The 13,104-nt window shown below is 57.7% G+C and overlaps 5 protein-coding genes across 5 annotated transcripts in view; 3 read left to right on the top strand and 2 right to left on the bottom strand.

Annotated features, from left to right (window-relative positions):
• SPRG_19113 (hypothetical protein) overlaps positions 1–130 on the top strand; it is a gene marked incomplete at both ends in the record, with an annotated part of 916 nt that extends 786 nt beyond the window's left edge. Inside the window, one exon of the mRNA XM_012339916.1 lies at positions 68–130. Within this exon, the coding sequence (XP_012195306.1) occupies positions 68–130 (63 nt within the window). The remainder of the gene's footprint in view (positions 1–67) is intronic.
• A 263-nt stretch (positions 131–393) lies between these two features.
• On the bottom strand, positions 394–3,013 carry SPRG_19112 (hypothetical protein; the record flags this gene model as incomplete). Its single annotated transcript, XM_012339915.1, has 13 exons — positions 394–427; positions 635–951; positions 1,000–1,229; positions 1,285–1,445; positions 1,490–1,723; positions 1,767–2,026; positions 2,074–2,187; positions 2,230–2,320; positions 2,383–2,499; positions 2,661–2,746; positions 2,795–2,851; positions 2,901–2,973; positions 3,006–3,013. The coding sequence occupies 13 exons, from the start codon at positions 3,011–3,013 to the stop codon at positions 394–396; spliced, it is 1,782 nt and encodes a 593-aa protein (XP_012195305.1).
• A 1,789-nt stretch (positions 3,014–4,802) lies between these two features.
• SPRG_19111 (hypothetical protein) lies at positions 4,803–8,560 on the top strand (the record flags this gene model as incomplete). Its single annotated transcript, XM_012339914.1, has 10 exons — positions 4,803–5,245; positions 5,291–5,384; positions 5,445–6,575; positions 6,620–7,022; positions 7,072–7,268; positions 7,309–7,682; positions 7,731–7,977; positions 8,038–8,175; positions 8,226–8,369; positions 8,423–8,560. The coding sequence occupies 10 exons, from the start codon at positions 4,803–4,805 to the stop codon at positions 8,558–8,560; spliced, it is 3,309 nt and encodes a 1,102-aa protein (XP_012195304.1).
• Positions 8,561–9,734: 1,174 nt separating this feature from the next.
• On the top strand, positions 9,735–11,231 carry SPRG_19110 (hypothetical protein; the record flags this gene model as incomplete). Its single annotated transcript, XM_012339913.1, has 1 exon — positions 9,735–11,231. The coding sequence occupies one exon, from the start codon at positions 9,735–9,737 to the stop codon at positions 11,229–11,231; it is 1,497 nt and encodes a 498-aa protein (XP_012195303.1).
• Positions 11,232–11,342: 111 nt separating this feature from the next.
• Positions 11,343–12,096, bottom strand: SPRG_19109 (hypothetical protein; the record flags this gene model as incomplete). Its single annotated transcript, XM_012339912.1, has 6 exons — positions 11,343–11,609; positions 11,655–11,669; positions 11,718–11,774; positions 11,823–11,866; positions 11,908–11,970; positions 12,018–12,096. The coding sequence occupies 6 exons, from the start codon at positions 12,094–12,096 to the stop codon at positions 11,343–11,345; spliced, it is 525 nt and encodes a 174-aa protein (XP_012195302.1).
• Between the last annotated feature and the right edge of the window lie 1,008 nt (positions 12,097–13,104).

Genomic DNA, 13,104 nt, shown 5'->3' with positions numbered 1-13,104 from the left:
CTACGGCGCACTCGCCTACTCGCCGGCGCTGCGCCGACTCAGTCACCTCTGGCGGCGCATCGTTCAGCTCTCGCGCGACCGCAAGGCGCGCAAGCCCACGCCGCGGCAGTCGCGCCGACGCAAATCTTAGATATTCTTATACACGTGACTATACTCCTCATGTCGTTATCGCATCTGGCAATTGTACGTAGGTGGGATGATCGGTACTACTAGTACCGATCATAGCTATAGATGCACCGAATCGCGAGCATTGTATAATATGTCATCGCCAGCTGTGGAGGTGCTGCACCGGCGTAGGAACGCCCGTTCGCGCAACCACAAGCGACAGAGCGATGTACTGTAGTGAATTGTACGCTCCAATGGCCGTCATTGTTTCGAGATATCAAGTTGGAATTACATTGTCTGTCGAAGAATCGGCGGTGGTGAGCTACGAAAGAGATGCATATTTCACGAGCAATTCCTCCAATATTCGTCAAGACGCACGTGAGAAGGGACGTCAAAGACAAGCACATTCGCGTCACTTGTGCCACAGACGAGTGCGTGTCGTTGTGGCCAGTAGACCAAACAGTGAAGACGTTCTGGTTTTCTACCACCAGACTTGACACCAGATCTCAACACAATGGATAGAACGCACCGAAACTCGTGGACAAGCGTCGCGTACTCGCCGTTGAGGCCGCAGACCTGGTAGTTCCAGACGCGCACCTTGCCGTCGTGCGCGCACGAGACGACGTAGCCGGTTTGCGGCAAAACGACCAAGTCCCGAACCGGTGACGCGTGCGCGTGAAGGTATCCGACTTCGTACGCAGCATGAGGATCCAGTACGTTCCAAATCTTGATGCTCGCATCTTCCGAGCCCGAGAAGAGAAAGCTGCCGTCAAAAGCGAGGCACGTCACCGCATCGTGGTGGTTGCTCAGCGTGATCAGGAGCCCCTGGTTGTCGAATCCATAGAGCTAGTGTGGACACATTGTCATCTAGTATAACTTATCGCCTTTGCGTACCATAATGTCGCCGTGGCTGTCGCCAATCGCAAGGTACTCGGCGTGCGCGGCGGGCAAGTACATACCGTGGTTGAAAGCCATGCAGTAGAGCTCGCACGGCGTCGATCGCTCCTTGGTCTGAATTCCGCAGTGTGGAAGCGGCGGCGCGTGTCCCGGCATCATTTCCCAGATCCAAAACACCCCATTGTAGTCGCCCGTAAACACATACTCGATGCCATCGACCGCTGCCACTAGTACCAGATGTGGTGGTTTTTCAGATGTGAAAATTGTATCGCGACGACGCACCGGTGATGCAGCTAATCGTATTTTTGTGTTGCGAGACCGCCGAGTAATGGCCGTTGTCGACGTTCCATTGCTTGAGCGTGCCGTCGTCGCTGCCAGTGAGGAGCCGGTGGTGCATGGGCGAGTACGCCATGGCGCTGAGCTCGGAAGCTTTTTCCTGGAACCTAACCCTACATGTACCCCTACCCCTATACCAGAGACGACATACCCGTACAAGACGTGCAGGTCGTACGGATCCCAGCAGCGAAGCGAATTATCGAGCGACGCAGAAAAAACTGTCGCCCCCGATGTGTGAGCATAGGACATATCGTCTGGGACGATTGCAACGACCGCAATGACGGCGTCCGTGTGCGCTCGGCACTCGATGTACGTGGCGTCACGCACGATTCGAAACTTGGCCGCGGATGACGCGCCTTGCACCATGAGGTAGCCGCCGCTCGAGCTACAATTGATTTATGTCTAGGGAAAGATGAAAAGTTGTCAACGTGCCATACCCGGTAAACACCGAGATATTAGTCGCTTTGACGCTGAGCACATCGCGCTTGATGCATGTCTCGCTGTCGAGGCTCCAAATGCTCAAGACGCCAGCGTCGTCGACAAAAAAGAGCTCGCGGTGCACCGTGTCCCAGTCGCAGCTTCGGAACCGACAGTGGTGCGGTGCATTGTCGATCGTAACCGCGACGACACCCGACGTCGCGTCACAGAGCTGCGCCTTGTCGTCAAAACCCAAGGTCACCAGTAGATTCTATACCATCGTAGATGGATGATGTACAATATTGTCATGTAGTATACCTGCTCGGAGATGACGAGCACGGTTGTGATACCGAGCGAATGTAAATGCGAGTAGAGCCGTTTAAGCTGTAGCTGCCCTTTCGCGCCCTCGGCCTGGCGGTCCAAATACCGACTCTACAACGACATGGGACGCTCAAACACCACGAGAAGACGCACCGACGCGGTATAGACAGACAATCCACCGGACGAGTCTCCGAGGAACATGGAGGTGACATCGCCGAGCTTCAAGCACACGGCCGTGGGCCAGCTACACGAGCAAGAGAAACGAGTTTAGCGCAGTGAGAACGAGAGGAAATCAATGGAGTCGACCTGCCGCCGGTCGAGAGCGTTTGCACGCACATGAACCACGGGTGACGCAAGAGCACGCGGTCCTTATCGCGAGTCCAGACCTTGATCGTGCGGTCGAGGCTGCCGCTCAGGAGCGTGCTTCCAGCCATTCGCAGCAGCGTAATGGTGCCGCCGTGGCCATTCAACGTCTGGACACATCCATTTTCGAGGGATGCAGTTGATGTTGCATCCCAAAGCTAATCATCTATGAGCATTTTGAATCCAAAAAACGGTGTGCCTTGATGGTTCGGTCGGCCGACCCGCTAAAGAGAATCCCGGTCGTGTCAGAGAGCGCGAGATACTCGAGCACCATGACCGCGCCTGCATGGTCGCCAAAGACGTCGCCCTATACCCGTCTCTCATGGTGCAGTCAATGTATATATGTCGGTCGTACGTGCAGAAGAAGGCATCCCTTGGGCGCGTGGGACCACTTGAGGAGCTTCCCGTCACTCTAAAAATGCTCAAGATGAACGCGACTGCAGTGTCGAGAGATGACAGACGCGGCCGCTGAACAAGGCGACGTTGGGAATGAACCGATAGGCTGTGAACGTTGCCGGTCCCTGCTTGATGGCTCTGAGTACATCGCATGAAATGACCAAGCATACTTCTGCATTTGCTTTTGGAGCTGTCGTCGAACGATGACCATTGAGCCCAAAAGACTCGACGAGACTGAGCGAGATCGACTCGCCGAGAGCTTGTGCCATGTCTTCAACCGAGTGGTCGATCCCGACAGCGGTTACACCAATCACCAGCCGGCTGCTTTTGAGGTCAAATGGCCGTATTTACCCCATTTATATTGTGTTTAAATTTGCGGATCGACACGGTTGACGTGGCGAAACCAAGGCATGGTATTCCGTCGCCGGCGTCCTGTTCCGGTCGTGACCAGTGGGACTCTGGGATAATCAAGTAGCATCCCCGAGTCTGGTTTTAGCCTCGAGAAGAACCGAGCCCCATGATCCCCCATGCGCCCGCGTCCCAGATCCTCCCTCAAGGTTTCCACTAGGGCTAGGTCTAGTTTGCTGTTAGCTGCGTGAATCCTCAGCTCTCAATTTCTTCTCGTCGACGCGCACCCGCCTCCAATAGGACGCTGGCGACGGAATAAAACTCGTTTTTTCACCAAGTTTCTTCTTCTTGGTTTCTTCTTCTTGGTGAAAAAACTAGTTTTATTCCGTCGCCAGCGTCCTGTTGTCGGCCGGTGCGCGTCGACGAGAAGAAAATGAGAACTGACAGCTTGCAGCAAACTAGACCTAGCCCAGATCCTCCCTCAAGGTACCGGTAGGGCTCTTGCCTTCACCTGTATCACTCTACACCTAGTCACAAACGATAAGTAGGCACCTCGGGCCGAGGCGAGCAGCCGAATCAGCCGCAGTAACCTTGCGGCATCTCCCTGCGACCTGGTCCAAGGACGGCCACGACAATTGTCCTTGGACTCGGACTACGGCGCTCGACCCGAGATTTTCGTAAATGAGCAATTTGCTGACATGGTTTTACATGGGAAAGGGTGTGAAAATGGTAGAAGCATTGACGATGTTTCTCCATCGCACTGGCTACCGGTAGACTGCCTTGTACAGAGGTATCAAGGCTTGGCTCACCTCGTTCATCTGCATTGGTGCTACATCACGGCAATGTGCGCAGGTGTGGTATACGTATATGAAGCACGTCTTTTGAATGCGAACTGTCGATGCTCCTTATGGATTGTCCAGGCCAGTTTTGGCAACTCTGTACTTTTACGATACATACCGTAATTACGGTTATATTCACGGTGATGTTGCGCTCCGACAAGAAGCGGTGTGCATGACGTGGCAGTCGTAGCGTTCTCGAGCCGCTCAGTTTTGCCACGCTCATACATTGAGGCGGCTGCATTATATCGAAACTGGCGAGAACGCTCGACCTAGGAGTGCTCCAAGCGCTCGGTTGACAACGCCGACTTGTCGGTTCAGGCTCTCGCGCTACTGCTTGAGAATATAGTCGCGCTTGGATCCCTGTTGCGTCGCTTGGAGGTTAGTTAGGACGACCGTTAGGCCCGCGATTCCGCGCGAGCTGGCTCACAGCTTTGCCAATACATTTCAATAGACGCGTGCTTCAAGCTCTATACACATTGTAGCGTCGGCGCATGAAGAAATGCAGCCTCTTCAAGGTGCGATCTTGAGGCTCCTGCGCCTTGGCCCGCGACCAACACATGCAGGTCAAAGTGCGTCGGGAGAATTTAACTGGGCCGTATAAAAATAGCAATATTTTAAACAAAGATTTCGCATTCTTTTTATCGGATGTGCAATATATATCTGTCTATTTGTATAACATGATTTTAATTCGCCAACACCTTGCCCATGTTGTTTCATTATATTTGTTTATTTATTGCACCTCGGAATGCTTCATTTTCGGATCCAAGGTGCCAGGCGAGCATGGGGAATCAGCCAGGAAGCGGGTCCCCGCGCAAGTCGAAGCGGTCGTCGCTGCAGGGCGTGCTCAACCTCGTCCAAGGCAAGGTCGACGAGGTCCTCGAAGACCACTCGCGCCTTGCGCCCGACATGTTTACCGTCTCGCTCGCCGGCCACCATGGCTTGCCCGCGCAGCCGTCGCTCGTGTGCTACGTCGCGGCCCACGAGCTGCTCGTTGTCGCTGCTGGGTACCAGCAGATCAAGCTTTACGGAGAAGACGGCCTCGAGATGTTTGTCTCGTGCGTCGCGAACGAGGCGACGGCGACGGCCGGCGCGTCCACGAGCTTCCTGCAACCCACAGCGAACGGGCGCATTGTACTTGTCTCGTCCGACAGTGGCGTCCAAGTCGTCTCGCTCGAGCAGCTGCAATCTGGCGCATCGCCGATCGTCGCATCCTTGCCGCCAAGGTACACGCCTCAACATCCACACCATTTTCATGCCAACGCAACTAGCTGGACAATGTGTCGGATCACGGCGGTCGAGACGATCAAAAGCCACAAGTCGGCGCCGTTCTTCTTCCTTGCGCTTGACGACGCATCGATTCAGGTACCGTCTTCTCTCTCTCTCTTGCCCATCCTTAGCACGACCTCAAGCGCAACGCTGTAGGTCGTGCAGGAAGATACCTGCGCATTCACTACGTACGCGATCCAGGCCGCGCAGCTCGGGCTTAGCGGCGACGACGTTGCAGTCTCGGCGATGGCAAGCAACCCGAGCGACGCCAACCAGCTGCTTCTGGCGTACGAAGGCGCGCATGAGGCGAGCATCTTTCTCTGGGATCTCGCCAAGAAGAAGGTGTTGCACAAGGCGACCGTGCCGCCGGCCCATGGCAGCGTCCAGAGCCTCGCGTGGCACGCTAGCGGCAAGCGGTTCGCCGCCGGTTTTCACGACGGCGCGTTTGGCGTCTTTCGCACCGACAAGCAGCAGAGCGCGTTTTTCCCTACGGCGACGTCGGCTCCGTTGACGCGGCTGGCGTGGGCAGCGACCGACGCCAACTCGCCAGGCCTCCTCATGTTGGCGTGGACTCCGTCGTCGCCGTCCGTACAGCTCTACGCGGCGCCACGCGACATCTCGGCCAAGGACACGCTCTCGGCGATAACCAAGCATGCGTCGTTTCCGTGGCGCATCACGTCCTTGCCCACGTCATCGCGCGTCATGGACGTCGTCATGACGAGCCATATGACACCGTCTGCGTCATGCACGCCGTTCACTTGCATTGCGCTCGTCGGCGACCCCATGGGTGGCGTGCTGCCTCGTATTGAGCTGCTGCCCGTGCCATGCAGCGTCGTCCAGCCGCTCACACCGAAAGAGGAGCTTGTCTGGATCGAGATGAACGTTGCGCCCTTCCCGCTCCCGTCGTCGTCGGTCCAGACACCGGCCGTCGCGGCGTGGCAGATCGTCGATCTCGGCGGTGCCAACGGCTCTCTGCGGGACGATCTCTTTTCGACGTGCGAGGCCAAAGCCGGGCCAAGTAGCCTCAACGGGTGGTCATCGCCGCTTCGGGGTGGGTCGATCGAGCACGTGACGCCGCAGCTGCCGCACGACGCCTGTGTGCAGCTGCAAGCGACGGATTTGCACCGCGCGTCGCTGGTCGTCACGGCCCATGTTGACGCATCGACCTCTGCCGTGCGTTTCTGGGAGCTGCTGCCACGTCACGACGGCCTTGGCGCCGGCACGTTGACGCTCTTGCATACGCTGGATCTTATGTCACTCGAGCTCACGTCCAAGCAAGTGACCTCGGTGCACTTTTGCCCCCGTCGCGACTGCTGCTCGTGGGCATGGAGTCGGGCGAGGTGGCGGTGTTCTCGTTCCAGGAAGGCTTCCAGCTCGCGTTCACGCTGCACGTGCACTCGAGTGCGATCGATCACATGGTCGTCTCGGCGTCCCAGGGATATCTCGCGACCTCGGATTCGTTTGGCGTCGTCTCCATTGTGCACTTGAATTCGCAAGAGTACAAGCTTGCGGTCTTCGACATTTCAACCGAGGAGGCCGTGAGTGTCAACGCACTCCTTCTTCACGAGCGTCTCTTGTTTGTGGGCCGCGGCAACAGCTGCGTCGAGCTCTACGACCTCGTGTCCGCCGACCTCCTCACGCGCTGCCGCGTGAGCGATGGCCCGCTCGATGCGATCGCCCACCTGCTCTTGATCCACGAAAACGGCGCGCCCGTGCATCCCGTCGCTTTGGAGAGTACGCGAGACCTTGGCGATACCGTGGTTTTTGATGACGTGGCCTCTAGGCCGAGCCGACAACGAGACGCACGATGAGCGCAAAAAGACCGAGACAGCGCACAAGGTGGCCGAGATCCTACAGAGCTACGCGGCGCCGCCAACGCGCCGGCCAACCGAGAGCCACCAAGGCGTGCGCGTGGCGTTGGCCCCCGGGCCGCTCGGACTCTTTCTGGACGACGAAGTGCAAGACCGCGTCCTCATCAAGGTACCATCGTTGCGTGTGGACGTGAGCTGAGGCGTCGTAGGCGTTTGTGAACGACGCACCCAATGCAGCTCGTTTGCGGCAACACGGCGTGACAGCTATGAGCTCGCTTGTCGCCATCAACGGCACCGACGTCTCCCAGCTCCGCAAAGACGATGTCGTGCAGCTCTTAGCGTCGCTCAGCACCGAGTCAAAGCTCCTGACGTTTGCGTCACCCAGAAAGGCCGAGACGCCGTATCTGCTCTGCGCCACAGGCCGGTCGCTCGCCATCTTCAAGGCCGTCGCACCCGAGACTGCACCGAACGCTGCGACGTCCCCGTCGTCGACACCAACGCTCGCGGTCGATGTCGAGGCGTCGGTGGAGCTGCGCTCGACCATTGCGTCTCTGGCGATTGTGAGCCTTCCGATCGACGGACGGTCGTGTCTTGTGCACGAGGAGGGAGGATGCTGATTCTGCACGTGTAGGCTCGACCACGGGATTCTGGCGCTGGACGACTGCGGCTACATGTACATGATTGCGGCGCCGAGTCTGCGGGTCATTTGGAGTGCGTCGCTGCCGTCGATGGTGCAGACTGGCTACGCGTTCGACTATGTCCATGTCGGCGTTGCAGCGTCGAGCGCAGAGATTCTGCTGTGCACGTCGTCGGGTGATGTTGCGCGCTTCTCGGTGCTCCAGAGCGAGCTCGCGTCGGAGCTGTCGATGCTGCAATGGGTAAAATAGATGACCGCGATACTGTCCACCACGGTTCCTAACGCCTGGTGGCGTTCCTAGGCCACGACCAAGGTCCGCGTGACGAGCGACAAGCCTGCGCAGCAATCAACTTCGGCCGAACCACCCCTCGAGCGTCGCAACAGCAGCAGTATTTTCAAAGTGTTTTCGTCGAGCTCGACCGACGTCGACTTGAACAAGGCACGACACATGGGTGGTGTGAAAGTTTGCGAACCATCCTCTGCTGTTAGGTGTTTGCGGTGCCGCCCAAGGACCAATCGGAGCGCGAGCGGCTCATGGGCGACCGGTCCCAGGCGCCGCGAGCGACGGGTGCCACGAAAGAGGTCAAGGGCAACATGAAGGCGACGATGGGGGCGCTGAACGAAGCGACGCAAGTACGTGATTGGATCGGCCAATGACCGCGGACAATAGTTGTTTATCTCTGTAGAACCTCCACTTGCGCGGCGAGAAGCTCTCGGACTTGGGCGAGAAGACGGAGCAGCTCAAGCGCCACGCCGATGAGTTTTACCAGACGATGCGCGCCTTCAACGAGCGCGAGGCTAAAAAGAAGTGGTACCAAATCTAACAAGGACAAATTGGATGTAATATCTTCTGCAATGTCGGGTGGACGGCTTGCGTCGTCCATGACGACACTCTATTCCAAGAGTGTCGGCCGACAACATCAACGAGTGCCATCGCAACGTCGATCCCATGGGATGGCATGGCTAGAATGGGATCGCAATCGCAGAAGAATTTGGACTCAACTAGGTGCAAGGAGGACGTGCGCTTCGATGTACTCGATGCAGCACCTGCGTCTCCGAGGGCGACCGGCGCCGGGCCTCGACCCATCGTATCACTTACCACGGGGCTTGATTGCAAGCTGACTACAATGGCCTTGACGCTGAAGACCATTTCGGGAGAAATCGTGCGAGATCAGTTGCAGGACATTGTCATCGTCATCTTGGGCTCCAAGATCGACTCAGCATCATGGCGGGAAGACGACATCCGGATACGGGGACTCGTACGGATCTGTGGCGGCACAGCGTGCCAGAGGAACTCTTGTCGAACGCGAAGGCCAAGCCGTCGGCTTGTCAGTACGTAGCGCGTCTCAATGGCTCCCATGGAACACGCCAGCGCGACAGGGTGCCTACCTATGTACGCTTGGAACTGTGCACATAGGTTTCGCCGGCGTTGGGAGATGGCCATTCTTACTGGGCGGCCGTCGCTCGCTTGCGTTGGTTTAGAAATCAAGTCGCGTACTACAATAGTCGTAGATAAAACAGCATTGTCTCCATGCAGTGGAGACATTGCGTCCATGCAGCCGAAATGACCAGGATGGATGCCAAGGAAGCTCCCCCGATGCATCATGGGATCCCAGCATCCGGCAGCAGGTCAGTCCCACAGTTGCACACGACGCGTCTCGGTGCACTTGTGGTATGGACTGCGCAGCCAGCAGCTATTGGTATAGGGAGCGCACATGGCGTGTTCGCTCATCTTCCTTGCATTTGTGCTTCAATATGCATGGAGCTGCGTCGACTTGGCATGATTCGGACCTCGGCGCAGGGACCTCGGCGCGATCGTGGTCGTCGTGGCTACTCGTGCGACACGACCGGATTGCGGCGCGAAACGTCCAATTTTCACATCCTAATTAGGAACATAACGGACCAATCTTGAGGGCCGAATGATGTTCGCATTTTATTACCTACAAAAAGAAAGGTAGCTACGCTTTTTTTATTGTAGCAGCGGGCCTCGCCGAAGCCATGCCTGATGCCACAACCCAATCCGTGCCACCGTACAAGCAGCCCATGACGTCGTCGCAGCCTCGGCGCCTGCGGATAGCGCTCCTGCTGCTGCTCTCGCTCTCGCTCAGCGTCATGGCCCTCGACTCGGTGGAAGCCGCGTCGCCGCCCGAGCGCGAGATTACCACGAGCATGCTCTTCCAGCACGCGAGCAACATGAGTGCACCCGGCGACCGGCGTGGCGTGCCAGCAGCCGTCGACGACGTCAACGCGACTGCCATCAACGCGTCGAGCACGATCCAAGTCCCGACGTCGACGCCGACGGGAACGTTTCCCGTCAATGACACGACCCACGGCGTACCAGGCAACCCGACCAACATCAAGGCGCTGGCCTCGGACGCGCAGGCGCAAGTGACATGGGACGCACCGGAAGACGACGGCTCGGACCCGATCCTCGAGTACGAGATCCTGCTTTTGCTCGTGAGCTCCAACACACCCCTCGAGAGCACGGTGCATGTCGGCGCGACGCAGAACGGCGCCGTCCCCACGACCGCGATCGTGCCCAACCTCCAAAATGGCATCTCGTATGCGTTCAAGGTCCGCGCGCGCAATACCAACGGCGTCTCGACGTGGTCGGCCAAGTCGGAGCCCGTCTCGCCGCTGCACCCGCCCGATCTCTGCACGAGCCAGACGTGCGCGGGCCACGGCGCGTGCTTTCCCATCTACGCGCCGCAGATCAACGACAGCACGTCGTCGGCCGAGTGTTTCTGCAAGCCCGGCTTTGTCGGCCACGACTGCTCGCGGCGCGACGATGCGATCCAGTACTTTTGGGACGTCGGGCCGTGGTCCAAATGCTCGACGGGTTGCGGCGGCGGCATTCGCCAGCGCTCGGCGACGTGCACGTCGATCGCTTCGATGGCGGCCGTCTCGGACATCAAGTGCGACGGCCTCCTCCAGCCAACGCTCACATACATTTGCAATGGCTTCGAGTGCGGCTCCAAGCTCATTGAGGTCATCTACGAGATTGAAATGTTTTACGACGATATTCTCTTCTCGAGCAAGGCCGAGCACGCGTTCGCGACAGCCTTTGTGACGGAAGTCGCCTCGGCCCTCCAAGTAGCGCCGTCCCGGCTCGACATTGAAGCGATCGTCCACGGCAGCATCCGCGTGACCTTTCTCTTGCTGCCACCCAACCAAGCCAGCGGCAAGTCGCTCAACGACGTGGTCGCCGACCTCCATGCGCAGATCCAGGACCGGACGAGCGTGCTGCGGACCCAAGGGACGTTTGCGCGACGCGTGTACCCGTCCGGAGTCAAGCTCTCGTTCATGATTGCCGAGCAGCATGCGGCGGGGGACGCCGGCGACATCTCGATCATGGGCCTCGTTGGCACGGTCTTGGTCTCCGTGCTCTTCATCTCGGCCTTTGGATACTGTCTCCGAAGGCGCCACGAACGCATGTTGGCCGCCAAGAAGGACCGCAAGATGAAGCGCATGGGCATTGCGACCTCGAGTGTCTAGGAGGTACTTGGCTGTTTTCTAACTTATATACCAGTATACACGACGGGAGGGACCATCTCGCTTGATATTGGTGTGTTTTTCTGGAATGGAAAGAGACGAGATGGGAGGGATCTACTTGCGACTCGCGCGCTCGACGAGACCGAGGTCCTCGACGAAGTCAAAGTTGCCCGAGAGAAGATCGTTGCGGTATGTCTCGACGTACGCAGAGAACGAGGCCGCGAGCTCCCGCCCGAGCCCGTCCTCGGAGCACTCGTGCACCGCGTTCGCATGCTTGGTGTCGATGACGAGGAGGTTGCCATCGGGGTCGGCCGCGAGCGGAATGAAGCCCCGCGCCCAGCTCTCCCAGCGCGACGCGGTCTCGCCCGTCGAGATCATGTCCTAACCAAGATGATCCATGCGTCGTCGATGGCGGCAAGGACGTACGTCGCAGCTCAACGACTAGCGACTCCATAAGATACATGAAAGAAGCGAGGAAATGAAGGCTACCTTGTACTCGTTGAACCAGACGCCTCCGTTCTGCTTCTCGAGCAAGTACCCGAGCGCCTAATGCGAGCATGAGGTCGCGTTCGCTCTTGAAGACGATGTAGCTACCCGCGGGACGGGCACGCCCAGGGCCTTTTGCAGCGACTCGACCTCTAGTCATATTGGTCACGCTTGGCGATGTATGGCCATGTACCTTCGGGTGCGATCGTTGCCTTGGGCAGGTTGGCCTTCTTGCGCTGGAACCAGCTGAGGATGTCTACATCGCTTGAGCATGAGGCTTCATGAGCCTTGTCATGGCCGTACCGAAGATGCATTGCTCCGTCTCCTCGGCCGTCATGCCACCCTTGCGCTTGTTGCCTTCCTCGGCGACCTGGACCGACATGCTCGCAACGGCTCGTTTTGTGTTTTGGATCCTGGGGCCAAGATTGTCCGGATAGACACCGCTTCGTATCCGGTCGATCTATCAGGCTGTTTGATGCACGTTGTGATTGGTTAAAATAGAAACGATTGCAAGAAGGGCGTCTCTTCATTGGACAGCTTACGTGGGTAACGCGTTTCATTGGTCAGTTAATGCCAATAGCGAGCAGCAAGTTTGGCAAGCTACTAGGGTCGCTCAAGCACACGAAGCTGAGAATGAGGGGAAATGAACTCTATACCGAGAGGCTTCGTCCTACCAGCTTGGACCCGTGGTAGATGTGTAGATGAAAGAAGAACGAGTGCGCGTTGGCATGTGATTTGGCCCGCTTTTCCACAGCCTACTTGTTGCTCAGCAGCTTTTGCTTGCTGCTACTTGCTCCGACTCGGTGCGGCCTTTACGAATCGGACGTCAAGCTCTAGGTTTCGAGGTCGCAAGATTTAGGAGACGATACCCAACATGTTGCTTGTACCTGCTACATGCGGTTCTTTGAGTTGGTTCAACGTCGCGAGGGTGCGACGACCCAGGGCTTGACGCAGTGGATCTGCACGGCGGCCAAGGCGCTTGCTTGGTCACCACGATTGACCTAGTCTACGCATCTCCAATTTGAGTGTACACTTGGAGATTGCATTTTTGAAAACGTACCAGATGCACCGGCAGCAAGACCAAACTCGCGCCGTGGTTGCGGTGGTCGGGCAGCGCCTTGGTGTCGTTGACTGCAAGAAGCGATTGTGGCTGATCGGATTGCTCTTGTCGTCCGTGAATTTGAGCCATTGCTGCGCGACTCTAAGGTATCGAGCTCGCCAGACGACGACCACGGTCCATACCTACGTGGCAATCCACCGACCGTTCACATAGGAACTTATTGTCCTTGGTAGAGCTAGTACCTCGCTGTTGCCAAGCGCTGGCCTGCCTGACACCATGGAGCGGGGAAGCTCGCGCCAGCCAGTGCGTGGCAGCGTATGCTGGCCGTTT

The sequence above is a fragment of the Saprolegnia parasitica genome, assembly GCF_000151545.1.
Source record: "Saprolegnia parasitica CBS 223.65 unplaced genomic scaffold supercont2.3, whole genome shotgun sequence".
NCBI lineage: Eukaryota > Oomycota > Saprolegniomycetes > Saprolegniales > Saprolegniaceae > Saprolegnia > Saprolegnia parasitica.
The sequence above is the reverse complement of the archived record's forward strand: the minus strand, read 5'-3'. Positions and strand labels throughout refer to the sequence as shown.